The sequence below is a fragment of the Brachyistius frenatus genome, unplaced genomic scaffold (assembly GCF_029030835.1).
Source record: "Brachyistius frenatus isolate BFR_SWC_R1_liver_20210118 unplaced genomic scaffold, ASM2903083v1 Contig_88, whole genome shotgun sequence".
Lineage (NCBI taxonomy): Eukaryota > Metazoa > Chordata > Actinopteri > Embiotocidae > Brachyistius > Brachyistius frenatus.
Genome location: NW_027210687.1, coordinates 212,977 through 230,981, shown reverse-complemented (window position 1 = coordinate 230,981; position 18,005 = coordinate 212,977). Strand labels below are relative to the sequence as shown.

At 41.1% G+C, this 18,005-nt stretch overlaps 2 protein-coding genes across 3 annotated transcripts; both read left to right on the top strand.

Moving 5' to 3' along the window:
• The first annotated feature begins 10,190 nt into the window (after window positions 1-10,190).
• ppp1r27a (protein phosphatase 1, regulatory subunit 27a) lies at window positions 10,191-12,957 on the top strand. The gene is made up of 3 exons (XM_069710030.1): window positions 10,191-10,977; window positions 11,173-11,323; window positions 12,077-12,957. Exons 1-3 carry the CDS (start codon window positions 10,542-10,544, stop codon window positions 12,195-12,197), a joined length of 708 nt encoding a protein of 235 aa, XP_069566131.1. The 5' UTR covers window positions 10,191-10,541; the 3' UTR covers window positions 12,198-12,957.
• Window positions 12,958-13,540: 583 nt separating this feature from the next.
• mcrip1 (MAPK regulated corepressor interacting protein 1) lies at window positions 13,541-17,862 on the top strand. Of its 2 annotated transcripts, none has more exons than XM_069710025.1 (5): window positions 13,541-13,631; window positions 14,324-14,419; window positions 14,677-14,795; window positions 16,906-17,010; window positions 17,124-17,862. In XM_069710025.1, exons 2-5 carry the CDS (start codon window positions 14,412-14,414, stop codon window positions 17,186-17,188), a joined length of 297 nt encoding a protein of 98 aa, XP_069566126.1. In that variant the 5' UTR covers window positions 13,541-13,631; window positions 14,324-14,411; the 3' UTR covers window positions 17,189-17,862. The 2 variants fall into 2 exon arrangements, with proteins under 2 accessions (XP_069566126.1, XP_069566127.1); XM_069710026.1 differs by having other exon boundaries at window positions 13,554-13,631; window positions 14,331-14,419.
• Window positions 17,863-18,005: the final 143 nt, after the last annotated feature.

Here is an 18,005-nt window from a genome sequence, read left to right as displayed (position 1 = left end):
ATTGGCCGCTGTGCTAAAATTAGCATATTGACACCTGTGAAATGCATTCTGGGAATATCCTGTGTTTGACTTGGCCTTATGAAGCCAGGGCTGTTTCTGGTCTTCAGATGGAGCAGTGAGGTCATCTTGTAGAAGTCGTCTTCCTTCTGTCTGCAAAGGAGCTCTTATGTTATACGGAGGTCTTTAGCCTTTAACTTTGTGTGGTTATATAACACTACATATAGTCATATCACTACATTTACAGGATTGCTTAGGATGGGATTAAGTCAATTAAAAGGGCTAATTTGTATAGTATTTATTTTGAGACATTTTGGAAGGCCATTTTTTTCTTTATATTGTAATATCACACAATGTTTTGCATTATCTTGCAATAGCTCCTGTGTTCTCTCACAATGCTTTTTTGTTGTTGTTGCCTTGCAATACTTATCTTCCTCATCTTATCCAAATGTGTATTTCAGCTGCTCTGGTCCATATGAACCATTAGTGAGTTGCTCCAGTTCAGCTATAACACACTGCAACACTTGGCAGTCTGGAGAGAAGAGATTGTGACAATTACGTGATGCATTTAGTGCTCTTTCATTTTAAAGACCTGATATGAGACAGTTTTCATGTTCTGCTTGTGAGCACAGCTGTAGCTGCTCTGTCTGGCTGTGACAGGTACAGCTGGGGCTGCGTTACTGTTCAGACGCCGGCTGCTGCTGTGGTTAAATCTGCAGTGATAGATATATGTCCAGGTTTACTGTTTGAATCTGCAGTGCTTCTATGACAGTATGTGTTACAACCATTGGAAACTAATGCTTTTAATAATGTAATTGTACAACCGGAGCACATCCATGGCTGCAGCCTCAGTGATAGCTGTGCCATGCAGTCATAATCAAAGCTACAGTCTGTCTCAGCAGCGGTCAGTGAGAGAGCTGGTGACATAAAAGTGTTGGGAGATAATGCAAAACTGTGTACCATAACTGGTCCCGAATAAAACAGACCGCATTTTACATATTACTGCAGCTACTGCTTTCTTATGGACAGACTTCTTGATCTAAGAATTTCTTTAAGTTGACTTTCACTAATTACATAACAGTGCCTATTGAACGGATCCATGCTGGGGTGATGTGCTGAGTGAAAATGGACATAGACATGTCCCAGAAGAATTGGAAAAAGAAAAATATGGCAAGGTTATGCAGAAGTACGAGAGAATGCTAAATTTGTTGGGCGGAAACACAAAACATATTGTGTACGTTTGCAAACCACTCCAGGGGAATGCAAAATATTGCAAAACTAAATATATTGAGATATATACAAAAGCATTCCTCAAAAAAATGTCAATGTGACTCCTCGGGGCTACATGTAAAAATGTGAGGAAATACCAGTGTTGAAAGTTTGCTAAAGACATGCTGTCTTTGTGCTGCAGAGATCTCTAGTGAAGTTACCATGCTTACCAGTCAGCTCCAGCCCCACCCTGTCTGTAGTGCCACTTTGTACCAAAAAATGCAATAGTAAGTCACTGTAGTATCCAGTCTGCTCTCAGTCTAACATCAAAGGAAGAAGAAGTAGTGTATTCTAAGTTCTTGTTATAATGAATGGAACCGTAAACTCAACAATGGCTGAATCTCTCGGCAAAACAGAAACAAAACAAGACTTAAAGTTGGTGTTGCTTTCCACCACTGGAGATAGCTCTCGGTGAGTAAAGGCAGTGGCGCAGATGGTCGAGCAGGTTGCCTACTAACCGTATGTTGGTGGTTGAATGCACGGCTCCTTCTGTCCGAATGCCTTAGTGTCCTTGGCCAAGACATACCAAGTTTCCCCCAATGGCAGATGAGCACCTTGCATGTGTGAATATGTGTGTGAATGGATGAATGTGACCGCTGAAGTGAAAAGGAGCTGTATAAGTCCAGAACATTTACATCAGGGATGTGCTGACCATCCGAGATATGGGGACAAACTCTGTGAGCCGGTGGACTGTCAAAAAAAGTCCATCAAGTTTTTAATGATGGTCTGTCTCTTTATCTGGTCTTCTCTGTGTGCCTAGCACTCAGGGTGCACATGAGGCCCCAGCTGATACTTTGCATCGTATTTATATAGTGCCAAATCACAATGTAAGTCCAGAACCTTGACCAGAACCTTACAAAATTACAGAGGAACCCAACATTTGAACAATTTTGACCGAACCAGGCTCAGAGGTGGGTGGCTCTCTGCCTGAGATGAGTCTGCGAGACCAAGCAACTCTGAGACCAACAGTGTTGGTTGGTTGGTTGGTTTGGTCAATGACATAAAGAGTGAGAGTAAAAATATCTGGGCAGGTCACAGAATATGATATGTCCCAGATGTCAGTGTAACACCGAACTGAGGGCAAACTGTCTGGACACTAGAAACTCACTATCACTTCCTAATATACAAAGTGCAATTACAACTGTACAGGATGGGATTTTATTTTTACAGTTTACACTTTTAAACCATCAAAGACTTTGTCTTCACATAAAACTTGAATCACGTTGTGCAGCAATTCTAATTCTAAACTTCTTTTTAGAATTTTATAAGTTTCTTTATTCAAACTGTATTTTGTGCTGCATGATTAATTTATCGGGTATTTTGAGGAAAGATTATACTTGTGGTTTTGAATACGAAAAACAGTTATATAAGGTCCTGATTTCCATGTAGCTGCCCTAAACAGCTGTGTAATAACAAATAATGTAATGAGATTAGGATAAATGTGAAGTTGGAAAAACCTCAGCACACTTGTTTATTTGAAATGTATTCTTATAATGACTTCTTGCTTCCCCAGTAAGAACGCAGACCATTTTAATTGTGAATTGGTGTATAAAACAAGCAAGCTATGACCTTGATTTAATGCCAAGCCTTCAAACTACTTCAGTGTAAAATTAATTGGGAGGACACAGAGTCATTTGTTAAAGGGCTGGCATTTTATGACCCATTTGTCTTCTTGGTACAAGGCTCATTAAAGCGTCGTGCTGGGACATTACATATAAGTAGCAGCAGTGGGCCAGGTTAGTCCCTAAAAACCCATCAGCCATTTGATATTAAAGCGGTACCTCAGGTGACATTTATGACATAACCAACAGTGTCCTGATAGGAAGTGATCAGAGTAAAGACAAATAGATATGTGTCAGTTTTGAAGCTGGCATCACAAACATATGGTACATCCACAATATACACAGTATTTTTTTGTTTGTTATTACCTGTATAAAGGCTAAAGGCTAAAGGCAGTCCAGGTTAAGTGTAAGTGTGAAACTACATTGTCCTTGGTATGCTGAGTAAAGGTTACATTTAGTTAGTCCACCTGTTTGATGTCCCCCATCTTTAATTGTTTAAGCTCCCACAGATCCAGAAAATTAATTCATCGTAACCTTGTACAACCTGGTTCGAGCACAGGGAGGAGGAGGTTCACCGGTCCCACGTCCTCGTGTTCACTGACCACTGACCATCACCGGATTGAAACACACACCCTCATTGTGTAATCATGTATCAGAAAGCACAACTTTCAACCTCTGACCTCCTTTTCCATGGATGCAGGCTTCAGCTAAAGTAACTCTATCCTCACACAAACAGTCAGCCAGCCTCTGTGCTCCTCCCACTTCCATCTGTGTTAGTCTGAGCTCTCTGGCCCTCACCGTGTCCCGGACAGCTGCAGCGTCTGTTTACTGATTTTCCCTCTTTACAGAGCAGCAGTCTTCCTTTTTGGTCAATGTCAGCAACAGAATCCCTTAATGAGGCATGAGCTTTATTATCAGGTGACCTTGTCTTCATTTGGGCCACTTGATGACACACTGATTACTATTCCAAGCAGTCTATAAAACACATTTGAACCCGCTCATGGGGCCGCAAATTCCCAGCTGTACTGGAAGCCTTTTAATTTTGGGTTACATGGGTCACTGGAAAATACTAGAGTGTTTATGTGGAGTTATGCGCAGTCAGGAGGTGTCTGTGTTTAAACTCTCTGCCCTTTCTTTTGCCAACCTCCACCAGACTGCACCTCTGCCATATTAATACACTCTTTAAAACTGTTACACTCCACAAAACTGTTAAATGGAACAGAGGACCACATTTTTCTGACACCATCCAAAGATGGACAGGACTCCAAATGCATACTTCTTCATGTTCATATCAGTGTCGATAATGGCATTCCATGTTTCACAAACAAGTTTGTCGGGTTTGAGGAGGTTTTCAATATCGCTCCATTTGTGCTCTCTGACGAGGATGGTCCTTCTGACCGGCGACATCTTCAAGATCAGCTGTCAGGCTTTTGAACTTAGACACCGATACGTCTTTATCAGTTACGTCGGTCAGTTCAATTTCCAGATCAGATTCACTTACTCCCAGGAATGCGGATATGTTCAGCTGGGATGGGTCGATGTCCAGGGGTGTGACGGGGAAGGATAATGTGCTTTTTTCCTCCCTGAACTCGCGGAAACTTTACCCAAATGCAGTTTGCATTCCGATACTTGCACGCTGTAAATTACTCACAATTTATGTGATAATTGTTTTCTCTGAACTCTTTCAGGGAGGGAAAGTGAGAGAGCATGTCTCTCTGCACATCTCTGGCAAACACTGTCATCTTGCGCTCAAACGTGCCTCCCTTTCCCTGGAGACTTTTTTTTTTTTTGTCAAAGCTTCAGGGAGCTGCAACACAGGGGCTTGAAGAGCCGCATGCGGCTCCGGAGCCGCGGGTTGCCGACCCCTGACTCTAAACACTAACTTGGTCCCAAATGTTGTGCTGTATTAATGCTATTAGATTAATGAAATTTACAACTCCTTCAAAAAACTTACTGTAAAGAGCTATGATAATTTATTGAGATACTTTGCTTCTGTAACAGTGTTTCTTGAATCCAGCTATTATAATTAAGACTAGACAGAATATGGCTCTCATTTCAAAAATGTAAAAAAAACTAAATGAATAGGGCTAGAAAATTGTCACAACCATTGTTTGAACAGCGTGATACTGAAAAAACACTTCTCAGTAGTGATCAATATTTCCCATGGAAACTATGAGCTCCTGACTGGAAGGCTTCAGCGAATCAAGAATCCAGAGGCATGGGAACCACGAGGGCCACGCCATGCATGTAGGACCAGGTGGCACTTGAGCTCATTTTCAACAGCAAATGGCTCAATTTACTTTTGGTTGGCTTGTGTAATGTGCTCACTTGTTTCCGTGTGTGAGTTCACCAGTGTAGTCAGAACTCACATGGCATGATGCTCGATAAAATAAGCTTTTACCAAGCTTCAGTTTAATTAAAAAGTAATTACTCAGTGAACAAATCACAGGACTGAATTAACTGACTTTAGATGTCTGTAGATATTCTCTAGAGTACAAAATGTAATTTGTTTTTTAACTGCGAACAAACAAAGAAGTACTTCTTTCATTTAAAGCAATATTGATGTCACTTCAGATCAGATTTAAGAGATAGGGCTTCTTCCAACTTGGCAATAGACATAACACAAAATCTACTGAATTTCTGTTTACTAATTATCTAGAAATCATATTCTGTTTCTTTAATGCATCTTAATCACAAATCAAGAGCTGACCCAGACTTTAAGTGCAGTCTGTGCGTCTCTCAGCTCACAGCTTCAGTCTTGGCTGTGATTATGGTCTTGAAACCGCTTTAACGTTCATTCAGCAACTGAAGGGCGCACCAATTAGCTGTCAGTGGGGATGGCTAAGTGCGATAATGTTAAAGTAGTTCCAAACAATGCTATGTTCAGATTCTCCATTTGTTCACTATATATTGGACAATAAACTGAACAAGACCCATCTGGATTGGTCACTTTACACTACATTGTTAACTCTATAGTGGACAAGTGGAGAATCCCGACACAGTGACGATATGTGGTGGTCAGTGATTGGTTTACCAAAATTAACCTGTCGTCTACACACAGTAGGTCGCACCGACTGGAAACCATCTCCGAGGGAGCATGGCGGACCCATATAACCACGCAGTGACTCTGAATGTGGCAACACCAGGCCAGAGGATTACTGCCTCCTGATTTAGATTTCAGCTCCCTTATTTTTGCTCATTGCATGTGCTGCAACCAGATACTTTCCAGCCTAAGTAAGCATCTCCCACTGGCCCTAAGAGGATCCAGACACACTATTTCCTTCAGGGCTTGTCCTCCAATGATACAGGTATGTTTATATGCTGCCAGTTAAGGAACATACGGCTGCTCTTGTTGTCACCCTTGGGACTGCATGTGACCAGAACAGCAGATGAGGTTTCTGAGAAAAGGCGAACCTCAAGAGGCTCAGGCAAGGACTGGAGTTGTTTTTATGAAATGCCTTCCAGCAGCTCGCAACAAGTCTACATTTAGAGAGCTCTGTGCCCAACTTTTGTTTAAAATGACAAATATTAAGAGTCACAACAACGCTGTATAAAACTGCATTAACATACAGTACAGATTATGCAAACAGATTTCACAAACACACACATGTGACTTGTGTTACATTGACCTTTTTAAAGAACAATGTTTATGAGGATGGCAGCCTGCATTCATGACATGCTATACACAGACAGGATGCTTCACAGCTCTTATTTTTAGAAGTTAAAGTCGTATCCAACTTTCGTCTTACCTGCATGATGGGAGTCAGCGGCATGTTAAGGAATTCATAGCTAGCTTTTTTGTAACAAGTATAGCCCAACAATAAGCCCCTGTGACAAGCCATGATTAAGATTGACATTTTTTTGGCATCAGCTTCGCATCTTCTGAATTGTCTGTCTCTAAACACCTTGCCGTGAAGCGCCCGGACGCTTCATCAAAGTCAAGTACCAGTCTGAATTTGTGGTGTGGTGTAAGTCATCTATTGTAAAGCCCTCATTTCACTCACGCAAAATCTGGAGACGTTGTTTTTACATTATTTCTAAGTTAAATGTTGGTACACAGATTCAACTACACAAAACGTTTTTTGTGAATGAATGTTTAAATATTGGGACTGACAGATAATGATTTCCAAATTAATAATATTAAGAACTTTTTTAAAACCTCAAAATATGGTTTTGATCCAATTCCAAATAACAGAAGGGCCACAGTCCCCAATAACAGTGATACCTTGATAAAAAAAAAAAAAAATTAAAAAGAAATTGGCTTATGTATCATGTAGAGAGCCTTATGATGTCAGCTGTAATAGGCTGATTCTAAATATGTTTTCATTACCACGGAGTGATTTGCCAAACATTATAGCCATTTATATTCATTATTTACTCTATATGTATGTTGAAAACACCCTTTTTCACGATAAGTAACAAATATTTAATTTAACAAAATGAATAAACCACCAAGGTGTTTCATTTATTTGTTACTAGGAAATTTGGGGGGTTTATCATCCTGAGGGAAGTTTGCCTGGTGCGAATCAGAACCCAATTTCACTACAGTATTTGAATATATGGTTTCTGGGGATGCTCCATGGAGAGTCGTTTGCAGAGGTTCCTTCCTACTGGGTGTAGACTTGGGTTAATCTTAACCAATCAGCTCGCGCCGAAACCGGCCGACACTCTGCCACCGCTGCAACTACCTACCGTGTCCACCAAAGGTTTTTTTAAAGTTGATTTTAATGAGCGCCAGCAGCATGACGAGATGCTGAGTGTTTATTCTGCGCCGAGCGTTCAGAGTGTTTTTTTATCCGATCGCCGAGAATTGCCCTCGTCGCTGTCACCAGCCGTCCAATCACAGTGATGGAGGGGCGGGACAAACGCGGTTACCCACCGATGCTGGACGCTAATTGGCCTGCGCTTCAGAGTGGCCGTGCCAACGTTAATACGGGACGAGTACCCAGATTGTTATTCACAGCAGAAAACTGAAGCCAGGCGAGGAGTTTACATTTTGCCTAGAAAAATTAACATTCACACTATCATTTGGTGGGAATATTACGAGCTGATTTTGACAGTTTTTAGTCTCTGTATACTTTAACCTGACTTATTTGAGGCCAGCAAAAAATTCAACAATAGAATTTGTTGGGAACATTTTACTCTTCAGTCTGGAAAAAAATTCAAAAATGTGTATTCATATTTATGTTGTTTAATAAAATCTACGGTCAATTTAATGGAAACAATTAACTGAATAAATATAATATGAACATGGTGGGAGTTTGCTACTTCCCTGAGCCTTATCACAAAAACATTTTGGTGATAAAACATTTCATAAAGAATATATCCTTACTATACAAACTGTGGTCCATAGTGGCTGACCAAAGAGTCACATTGAGGCAGCTGATGACACCAAGTAGAGGTGAACCCTCTAACATTAGAACAGTCCCTTTTCTGACAGTTGTCATTGGCCATGCTCCATACACCTGAATGTTTTGAACTCTGACTTCTTGGTGATTTGACAGATCATAACATACGCCCTAAAGGGTAGGTAGGTTGGGGACGTGTGACACCTCGCTCTGGCATGTGTCCGAGACTGGACTGCAACAAACAAACCCTTCAGAGCTGGAAGGTGTGTCACCATTACTCAGGGACACCCCCTATATAAGAGGCTTTGAAAGCCAACAGCTGCTTCTGAAACTCTTTCCCTCAAGCATTCAAATATTTAACACATTTGAATTTGTCTAGACATAAACAACTCTAATCCTCTTCGTGGTCAGCTCTGAACAGAACAGAACTTAATTAATTATTAGCTGCTGGGATAAAACAGATCATATAATCTCCTTCCTCTAGATGTGTAACCCACAAAAATGGAAATGTCCAATGAAATGCCCCTAAACAGCATATGATATTGTGAAAACTAGATGCGTTTACTCTTTTTATTCAAGAGTTAGCCACATGTTTCTCCATTTATGATCTTGAAAGCACTGCAGTTACTGTGAAACAGCATAAATGTGGGCATAAAGGAGAAGGTGGGAGAGCAGATGCTATTCAAATGAAGGATTATATAAATAAAACAAAGGCTGAGTATTAAAATACATTCAAATATGGAGCGAAGCACACATAGCTGCAAATCACAACAGCCTCTGCAGCAAGGTCATACTTGAAGTGGTTGGAGTTGTGTTGAGAAACAAAAACCTGAAGATGGTAGCTACGTTATTTCCTCTGTTACATTGGCACCATCTGTGAAATGCCCACGTCTTCTTCCAAAAGGTTTTGTGAACCAGCTATAACCAGCTCTGCCCATCTCAGAGGTCTGTCTGGGGACAGCTGGTGCCACTAGTGTTACACCACCATTCACACGCATGCATGTCACCTGGTGATGAAAGAAAATGTTGCCTTTTATATATCAAACATACAACGTTGGTTACTTTGCTGCACATACAGTGAAGCACACCAACATGATTTCCGTTCATAGGAACTGCAACGCTGTGTATCAATCTGTACAGAAGTTGTATTTTTTTGTTCTACAGTTCATGGCAGAAGTCCCGTGTTGTAAATAGCCGCATTTCTAGCAACCATGTGACTTTTCCGAGGCATTTCGGGGGAGAGGTTTGGTGCGTTGACCATCCCAGTTGGTTTTGACTACACTCCCACAGATGACCTCCTCAGGGGGCGATTTTTATGGGTGTATCTGGTTATGATGCAAAGGGCAAGCATGAGGTTTCGCATGACCGACCTGCAGTTCAATGGGGAACATGAGAAGGATTATGAAAACACAAGAGTATAAACATTAGGACAGATCTACCTTAAAATCTCCTCTTTAGTAAAAATAATGTTATAAATATTTTCAAATCATTTTCTAATGTCTCTGTTAAGCCCAAGATTACATTGGGCCATGAAGTATGATGTAAGGAGACAAATCAACAACACATATTCATTGAAATCATGTGCTGACACTGTTTGATTCTGTTTATAAGTCCAGCAATACTGCTCTGTTATTTATAACACCAACATGATTCACCAATAAGTGACACGTACTGTATAACTGCATGTGGTAGTTTAACATAGGAAACTAACTTATCTTTAAAGCATCCAGGGGATTTAAGGTGTACAGGGGTCAGTGACATCTCATAATATTTACATCTAATATTGATCATAGTTGTTTAGATGTTTATGTGGGAACATTCATGTCTCAAGCGGGACTCAAAGGGAACACTTTGGTTGTCAACATTTTTTATGATCTAGGGGTGGGTGCCGTGTCAGTGGGCATGTGATCACACAGTGGGAGGAGCCGCACAAAGGCCACTCATTTCTAAGCTGAAGTCACTGGATATTAGACCTCAAAATAGCCCTACAGAGGGTATATAGAGACCCTCTCTTCCCGGCCGCCATCAGACAACGTTTCTGTACACCAGCAAATATATTGTGCAACAAATTATTTCTTACTCAGGTGGGAGACATGAACAGCCGGCGAGAAAACGATGACCATACAGTCTAAAAGAAGTGGATTTGGACATAGTGAAGTGAAGCAAAGGATTTGAAAAGTTCTCGCATTGACTGGTAACAGCAGGAGCTGCACAAGCTCCACACTAAAAGGATAAAGCAAGGCGAGGACAAGAAGGACACAAAGCAAAGGATCCTGCTCTTTTATTGGATTGTTCTGTTCCCTTGGATTTCTCACTTCCCTCCTCCCGAGCGAAGAGCACTGGGGGTGACAGAGCCACTGCAGGGATGAAGTACAACTACCATGTACCAGTGTCAACGTACACACGCAGTTCACAGTACACACCAACATACCACACTCCCACCCATTACACCCCCTCACACTACACACCAACGCTCTACACACCCGCATACACCTCAACATCAAAGTACACCCCGACACAGTACAGCACCACATATTACACCCCATCACAGTACACATCCACTTCCAAATCTGCATCAACATACGTCCCTTCATACAGTAAAGGGTCACGATACAGTTCAACACATCGCACAGCAGCAAAGGAGAAACCTGCACCTGTGATACCTGTCACACCTGCAAAGAGGACTGTGCACTTCCCCAATGACATCATCTTCCAGGATATTGTTCGACGAGGAGATTTAGAGCAAATTGGTCGGTTCATGAGGGCAAGGAAGGTTCGTGTGGATACACTATTCCACTCAGGTGAGCCAATTCTCCACGGATTTTAGTTTTTACGCCCAATGGCAATGATCTGCAATGGCCCTAATCTTGGAAATAATATTTGAAATTATAAATAATACCACGAACAGTTTTGATGGCAGTAATTAGCTGTTAAACAGTGAATTGAGCTGTGAATAGCAGTGCTGCTGCTGGAGACTGATGTGGCTGTCTGTGCAGGTATGGCAGCACTACATGAAGCTGTGCTAACAGGAAACCTGGAAGTGGTGAAGCTGCTGGTGAAATATGGTGCTGATGTCCATCAGAGAGACGAGGATGGCTGGACGCCTCTTCACATGGCCTGCAGTGACGGCTACCCAGAAATTGCCAGGTAACAAACAAAAGACAAACAGCAGCTATTTAAATATCGAACAGTTGGAAGCTTTTGAAAAAACATGCACCTCATGCACCACATGCATCCAAAAACATGCACCTCAGGTCAGGTTACCTGGCGCCGCGCTAGTGGCAGCCTGCTGCAGCGTCTCCCCCCTGAGAGCCCCCCTGCTGTAGTGATGAAATTTCCCCTCAGGGATTAATAAAGTGTATAAAATCAACAAAAAAAAATATATAAAAAAAAACCACACCAGTGTGAAACTCAAAATTGGCATAAGACATATTGTATACATGACATAGCCGATGCATGCTTGAAAGAGCCATTAAAGAGGGAGTAAGCGGTCACTTAACTGCAATGACTTTACCATGCAAAATTTATTGGTACATGGCAGTTTGATTCTGAACATTGACAATGGCATAAAAAATATGACTCATCATCTTGAAAAAAAACCACAAGATAGTGACACAAATAAACTGTCACAGAACCTACTATTCAGCCTAATATGAGCCGACGATTAACAGACAGGGAACACACTGGATAGTAGAGAATTTACAATGTCAAAATGAGAAGAGTATCACAAACTGATCCAAGAGACATACAGGTCAACTAATATGACTTTTCATTTTGACATGAGGTCAACGAGTTTAGATTAGTTACACATATGATAAACTATGGCATGCTTTATATATATTTTTTTGTACTTGGAATCTCTCATTTCTTTGCTAATGTTTTACTTCATGTTTCCCTCAGGTATCTGCTGTCAATGGGAGCCAGCACAGAGGCAGAGAATGAAAGTGGAGAGAAGCCTGCTGATCTTATTGACCCAGACTGCCAAGATCTGGTCAAACTATTTGAGACCGGCTGTGTGTGATTGGGTGCCAAATGGGCCCAAGAGAGAACAACCACAAAGAATACAAAAGTAAGATGAGTATAGCGACAGTATACAATACCAAACAGACTTGACAGAGCAGAAGGACATTACTGACACGTGTCATGTCGCTGATCCTGTAAAACAAGATTCTATTTGTTAGTCTCAAAAGTGTTGCACAAACTGTTGCACTGTTATATCATTTTAAAATTATATTTTTAAAGTAATACTCCATTAAACTTTTTCTGGTGGCTATTTTATGTTATTTCATTATGTTTGATGTATTTTGTGCATTGTTTTTTTTTGCCATACTGCCAGTGTCAGTGCTGTATATGTTCATCTGTGACTATCGTTCATGTAACACAATACGTGTCACCAAATCCGAATGTCATCTTTACTAGCTAAGTATAATCCAGTATTGTGTCAGCTGGTGCCAAGCAGTCCCTTTTTACATTGCTGTTTGCACTCTGCAAACATATGTGTTCAAACGAAGACTTTGGGCTGAGATGAATCTGTTGTATAGAAAGACTTAAGTATCCTTACTGCTGGGCAGAATAAGGATCATCCAAATAAATGAATGGTCAGGAAACAAAAAGGTAGGTTTATATTGTACAAGCTCTTCCACTGCTGCAGTATTTTCCCCAAATGTATTACTTGTGTTTTCTGTAGTAAAAATACAAATGTCAGCAATGAAAGTTTTATAATTTTCTTTTCAATGACTATTTTTCTACATTTTCATAAATAAATAAATGTTTTATAAATATGACTGAGTTACTGTTGTGGTCTATTTAAGAAACATGAATATTACAAGAATTAGAGAGAACACATCATTTTAAACACCATCACATCAAATTGAAATTCTTCAGCCATCTTGTTTTATGTCTAAAGTATAGCTACAACATTACCTGGGATACGTGAGCTTAACTTTAATCAGGTTTTTGCTGCTGTTCCTTTAAAATGGCCATAGTTTGTCAAAATAAAAAGATATCAAACACAGGCCTACATCCTCATGTCCTTAAATGAGAGCAACAAGAAATACAGTAGCAGCAACAAACAGATACAGTTATCTGCTGCTGAAGTAGCCTCCTCTTTTCTACCAAAATTAAGATACTTTAGGTGCACATAATGTTTTTATAATATTAATGAAAATAATAATAATAATAATACTAATACGATCTATGCCCGCTGTATCCTGAAGGGATGAGGGCAATTTTTTTTTTTTTTTTTTTAAATCACCAATTAACATGTGTTCGGATGGTGGGAGGAAGCCGGTTACTAATACTACAACTAGTTATTGTTATTATTATTTTTGGAAAAGGGAGCTTTCACTTCCGGCTCCTTTCCCGGAAATGATTGGTTGGCATTGGCAACGTTTTAGACAGGTCTGACGGCGTACAGTCTCCCAGTAAAGAAATCGAAAGGAACGAATACAAAAAGGTTCGTTGGACATCCCGACACTCGTTTGTTCACGTTAACGCCGCCGGAGGTCTCTGAAGGATCCGTTTGACCGTCAGCACGACCGGGAGCTGTTTCAAATTAACGTTACGACGAGACGATGTCTGTCAGCAGCTAACTAGCTCCACGGCTAAACCTAGCTAGCCGGATTGATTGTATCATCAGATTTGCAGCTAGCTGCTCAACGGGACGCAAACTGCCGCGGGACGCGCGTCCCGAAAGCAGAAACGTGCTTCGGGGACGAAGCCAGTAAAAGAGAATCGGTTGGTTATCGCGGTGTGTTTGGCTCCGTAGCCGGATGCTAACATCACTGGAGCTGCTCTGGTCAAAAACGTAAACAAAAGCTCCTTGTTTCTCTCACGTCAGTATCTGTTCTTGTCTCGGACGCGTGGCGTCCCACGGCTCGATAGAAAGGAGGTAACCCCCCCCCCCCCCCCTCCCCGTGGGCATGTTTACCTGAACACTTCCGATGATACCATTAAGTCATTGACCAGAGAAAAGCTAGCTTACAAATGTCCCGCTGGGGCTAAGCAGCTTCCTGCTTCCACTCGGATGTAACTGTGTGTGTGTGTGTGTGTGTGTGTGTGTGTGTGTGTGTGTGTGTGTGTGTGTGTGTAAACTGACTTCTGAGATCATGTGGGAATATTTCAGCTGTCACTGTTGTTTGTTGTCAGAATTCAGCTGAGGACGTTTGAACCTTTTATCTTCCGTCAAGTCGACTCACCACAGAGGAGCGAGGAGCGAGTACAGACTGCAAACAGAATGACCAGGTCTGGAAACACTTCCCTCAAATCAGACAGCACAGTTCAAACCAGCCATTTAACAGCTGATCGTGTTTCATTTAAATGCAGTGTGCTTTCGGGTCTGACACACAGAAGAATATTGTGTTTAGTTCAGAGTAAACTGTGATTGAAGGACGTGTGTGTGTGTGTGTGTGTGTGTGTGTGTGTGTGTGTGTGTGTGTGTGTGTGTGTGTGTGTGTGTGTGTGTGTGTGCTGCTAACTTTGCTGTGTTCCTGTTTGTGAAGCTCATCAGCTCCCAGGATGGTGAATAGTTACAAAAGGACTTCGAGCCCCCGATCCCCCACTAACAGTGGGGAGCTCTTTACCCCTGCACATGAAGAAAATGTGCGCTTCATACATGATAGTAAGTAAAGCCATCTTCCACTGACGCGTCAAGTTTCCTTTAGGACAGGGGTGTCAAACATACGGCCCGTGGGCCGCATCCGGCCCGCCAGGGGGTCCAGCTCGGCCCCACGGATGACTTTGCTAAGTGTGAAAATTACAGAAAGACATAAATTGCGTTTCTATGAGAATATGGAGGTTTATGAGTACAAACGTTTTGTTATTTTTTTAATCGATCCAGTAATTGCTTCAAAAACAGCGTAAATGTGACGTCTGCTCCAGAGGCAGAAGCGCTCGCTGCTCGCTTTGTGATGCGTTTGACGTCAAACGCATCACAAAGCGAGGGAATCTGCAGAGGAGAGCCGGGGCAGATAAACAGTGGGCTGATGTCTGAGTTTTTGGTCTTCATGTTTCTAGTTTATTGTAGAAAGACCTTAAAATAGGGTTTATCATCCAAAAACCTTCACCAATGATTTAAACAAAGAGAAATATTGTCGTTATGTATGCGTTATTATGCTATGATTTTACTGGTCTGGCCCACTTGAGATCAAAGTGGGCAGTATGTGGCCCCTTAACTAAAATGAGTTTGACACCCCTGCTTTAGGACTAATCTGAGGATTTTAATAGCAGTGTTTTTTTTTTCAGATATAAAGCTTCATTGTGTTGCCTAGGAACTGCTTGAGTCTAAGTTTATTTCTGTAAGCTATTAAAAGCTGCTGCAGTACAATAAACTTTGACCTTTTTTGTTTTGTTTTGTTTTACTTTGACTGTTTAGATCTTTAATGTTTGAATTTCTGACGTTCCCTTCTTATTTCTGAACATGGTTGCCCACTTAAATTAAGTAGGTGATCATTGGTAGATCTGTTGTAGATGAATCATTTTGTCCGACTCCATAACAGGGACATAATAGTGCAAAATTTAGTTTAAAAAAAATCTTCGGTTGAAGCTCATCAGTAAACAAATCAAAATACTAAATGCAGGCACATTAATAAAAAGACATGGTGCATTTCTGGAAATTGTCCAAACCAGAACTTTGAGCAACATCTGCAATGTGCAGCATATAAACACGATCCAAGTCATTCTCATCATTTTAGATGTAAATATTTGAGTGGAAATTGCCAGTAAGGTTAATTTCATTCAAAAAGAGGAAAAGTGTATTGTGTGGCTGCTGTTTTATTGGCATTGATTATAAAACCTGTATTACATATTTAAGGTGCGCTAAACAGTCTTCCTTTTAAGTAACATTATAGTGGGCATGCGGTACTTTTAATAATGTAGTAGTGTATCTTAAACATAACATTTTAATATTTAATGAGTTTAACAGGTATTTGTAAACAGCGAGGGCATTACAACATTTTTGCCATTTTCAGTGAACTTTCTGTCCTCACAACGCAAGACGCCACTAAACTGTCTGTTATCCTCAACACTGCTAGTCAGTGCGAAAACTATTTTCATTTGCAAGGCAGGGGGACCCATGACTCTTTTGTGATGCAGATTTCATGATGTCCTATGGAGTTATAATATCTATATTCGTCCAGCGAATTAAAAAAAAAAAAAAAAAATGCAGCCGCTATATTAGCCTGGCGGAGGGTTTATGCTGCGGTGTGTTCATGTTGCCTTTTGGTGTCGGTTTAGCTTGCTTGGAACGTCAACAAAAGTGGTACCGAAAACTGTACCAGGTTCTATCCACAACTTTTGCGTGATGGAAAACCCCCCAAAAAAGCGAGCAGAGTCAAGGCAAGTTAAACCGTACCATTTGATGGAAAAGCAGCTGATGAGATGGGTCGGTGTGCTTGGACAGTGACGGACACTGTAGTGTTGATATTCACACTTCACATTACGTTTCAGCGCTCAGTTCAACCATCAATATTCAAAAGAGTACGAAGTATTTTGTTTCATATTCATTCTTATTCGGCCACTCACTTAGAGAAGCGTTAAAGAGCGTGTTCACAAGTTACCAAATGGCAGCACACGGTCTCAGATGCAGTGACATCAAGCTTTTAAACTACCCACGTCTCACCTTCATGAAGTCAACGATCGACATTCAGTTATTGTGCTTTGTCATGTCGCTAACCGACAAGTCTCCAGGGCAGGATGTCCTGAATGTAACAAATGTGTTTCCTCTCTCACAGCCTGGCAGTGTGTGCTCAGAGACATCAGATCAACACAGAATAGCGAACGTAATGACCGTGGACCACAGGAGTATGTGGAGAAGAGCCCAAATCCTAACCTACATTGTAAGTTACAGTGGAACTTTGTAGTGTGTGGATTTTTTTTTTTATATCACATGAAAGGATTAAATCGGTTAACAACGGGCCATTTTCCAACTTGCTTCTGTCTTCTCTTGCAGCTTTCACACCAGTGGACCTGAGTGACCTCAAAAAACGCAACACACAGGACTCCAAGAAGTCCTAGTCTTTCTCGTGATGACGCCGTCGCTTTTTTCCACCCATTATCCTCAAGAACTTTTCCTCCATCAGCCCTCTGTTAGCCAGAAAGTTAGCCCTGTTGGCCAGTCTAACACAGAATGCAAATCTCATGTCTAAACTCTGGACCATAGCAAGCCCCGTCTCTTTCTTTACCCTTGACAACTAAGAAGAACGGAACTGGGATTTCAGGGAGCACAAATTCTCCTCCCTCTTGGTTTGTGTTTTTTAAGTCGCAAAATCTTCATCTGTACATTCTTTAAGTGGACGAGAGTGATGCAAATGCTCATCAAAATTTGCTGACATCCGATGCCGAGGTACAAACTGTTGCTCCACAGGACACAGAAGACTGCAGTCTTAACATACAATACTACTACTACTTATATGACTTTGGAGGAAAACTGCGAAAGGGCTGGCTTTTATTTTTTTTGTTTTGAAAGATAAATCGACAAATTGTAGAAGTAATTGAATGGTCACATTGGATACACACTTTATGGGCAAGTTTTGGAAGCCAAAATACAATGTAGAAGGCCAACATTTTTATTATACATGTTATTGCCCTCAGATGGATTTTATTAAGTAGAGGCCTCCCCAAGTTCGCTGCCCTTGGCCCCCCTCCCCTAAGCCTTGAAACAAAATGTTGAATAAAAGACTTTTACAGTACTCCTGCTTGCATTGATCCTACATAAATATTGAGCAGATGATTCAATTTCACTCTATTCTCATCACAGCATACATTGCTGAATGCATTTTACAAAGAAAACTTTTAACAAAGCTGCACTTTGTACTGAAATGAATGGAGAATG

What these genes read in the sequence shown, in the direction of transcription:
- ppp1r27a (XM_069710030.1), top strand. Translation starts at nt 10,542, where the DNA reads ATGAAGTACAACTACCATGTACCAGTGTCAACGTACACACGCAGTTCA. An exon ending in GGATACACTATTCCACTCAG is followed by an intron (nt 10,978 to 11,172) that starts GTGAGCCAATTC and finishes CTGTCTGTGCAG; the next exon opens with GTATGGCAGCACTACATGAA. An exon ending in GGCTACCCAGAAATTGCCAG is followed by an intron (nt 11,324 to 12,076) that starts GTAACAAACAAA and finishes TGTTTCCCTCAG; the next exon opens with GTATCTGCTGTCAATGGGAG.
- mcrip1 (XM_069710025.1), top strand. An exon ending in TGTGCGCTTCATACATGATA is followed by an intron (nt 14,796 to 16,905) that starts GTAAGTAAAGCC and finishes CCTCTCTCACAG; the next exon opens with CCTGGCAGTGTGTGCTCAGA. An exon ending in CCCAAATCCTAACCTACATT is followed by an intron (nt 17,011 to 17,123) that starts GTAAGTTACAGT and finishes CTTCTCTTGCAG; the next exon opens with CTTTCACACCAGTGGACCTG.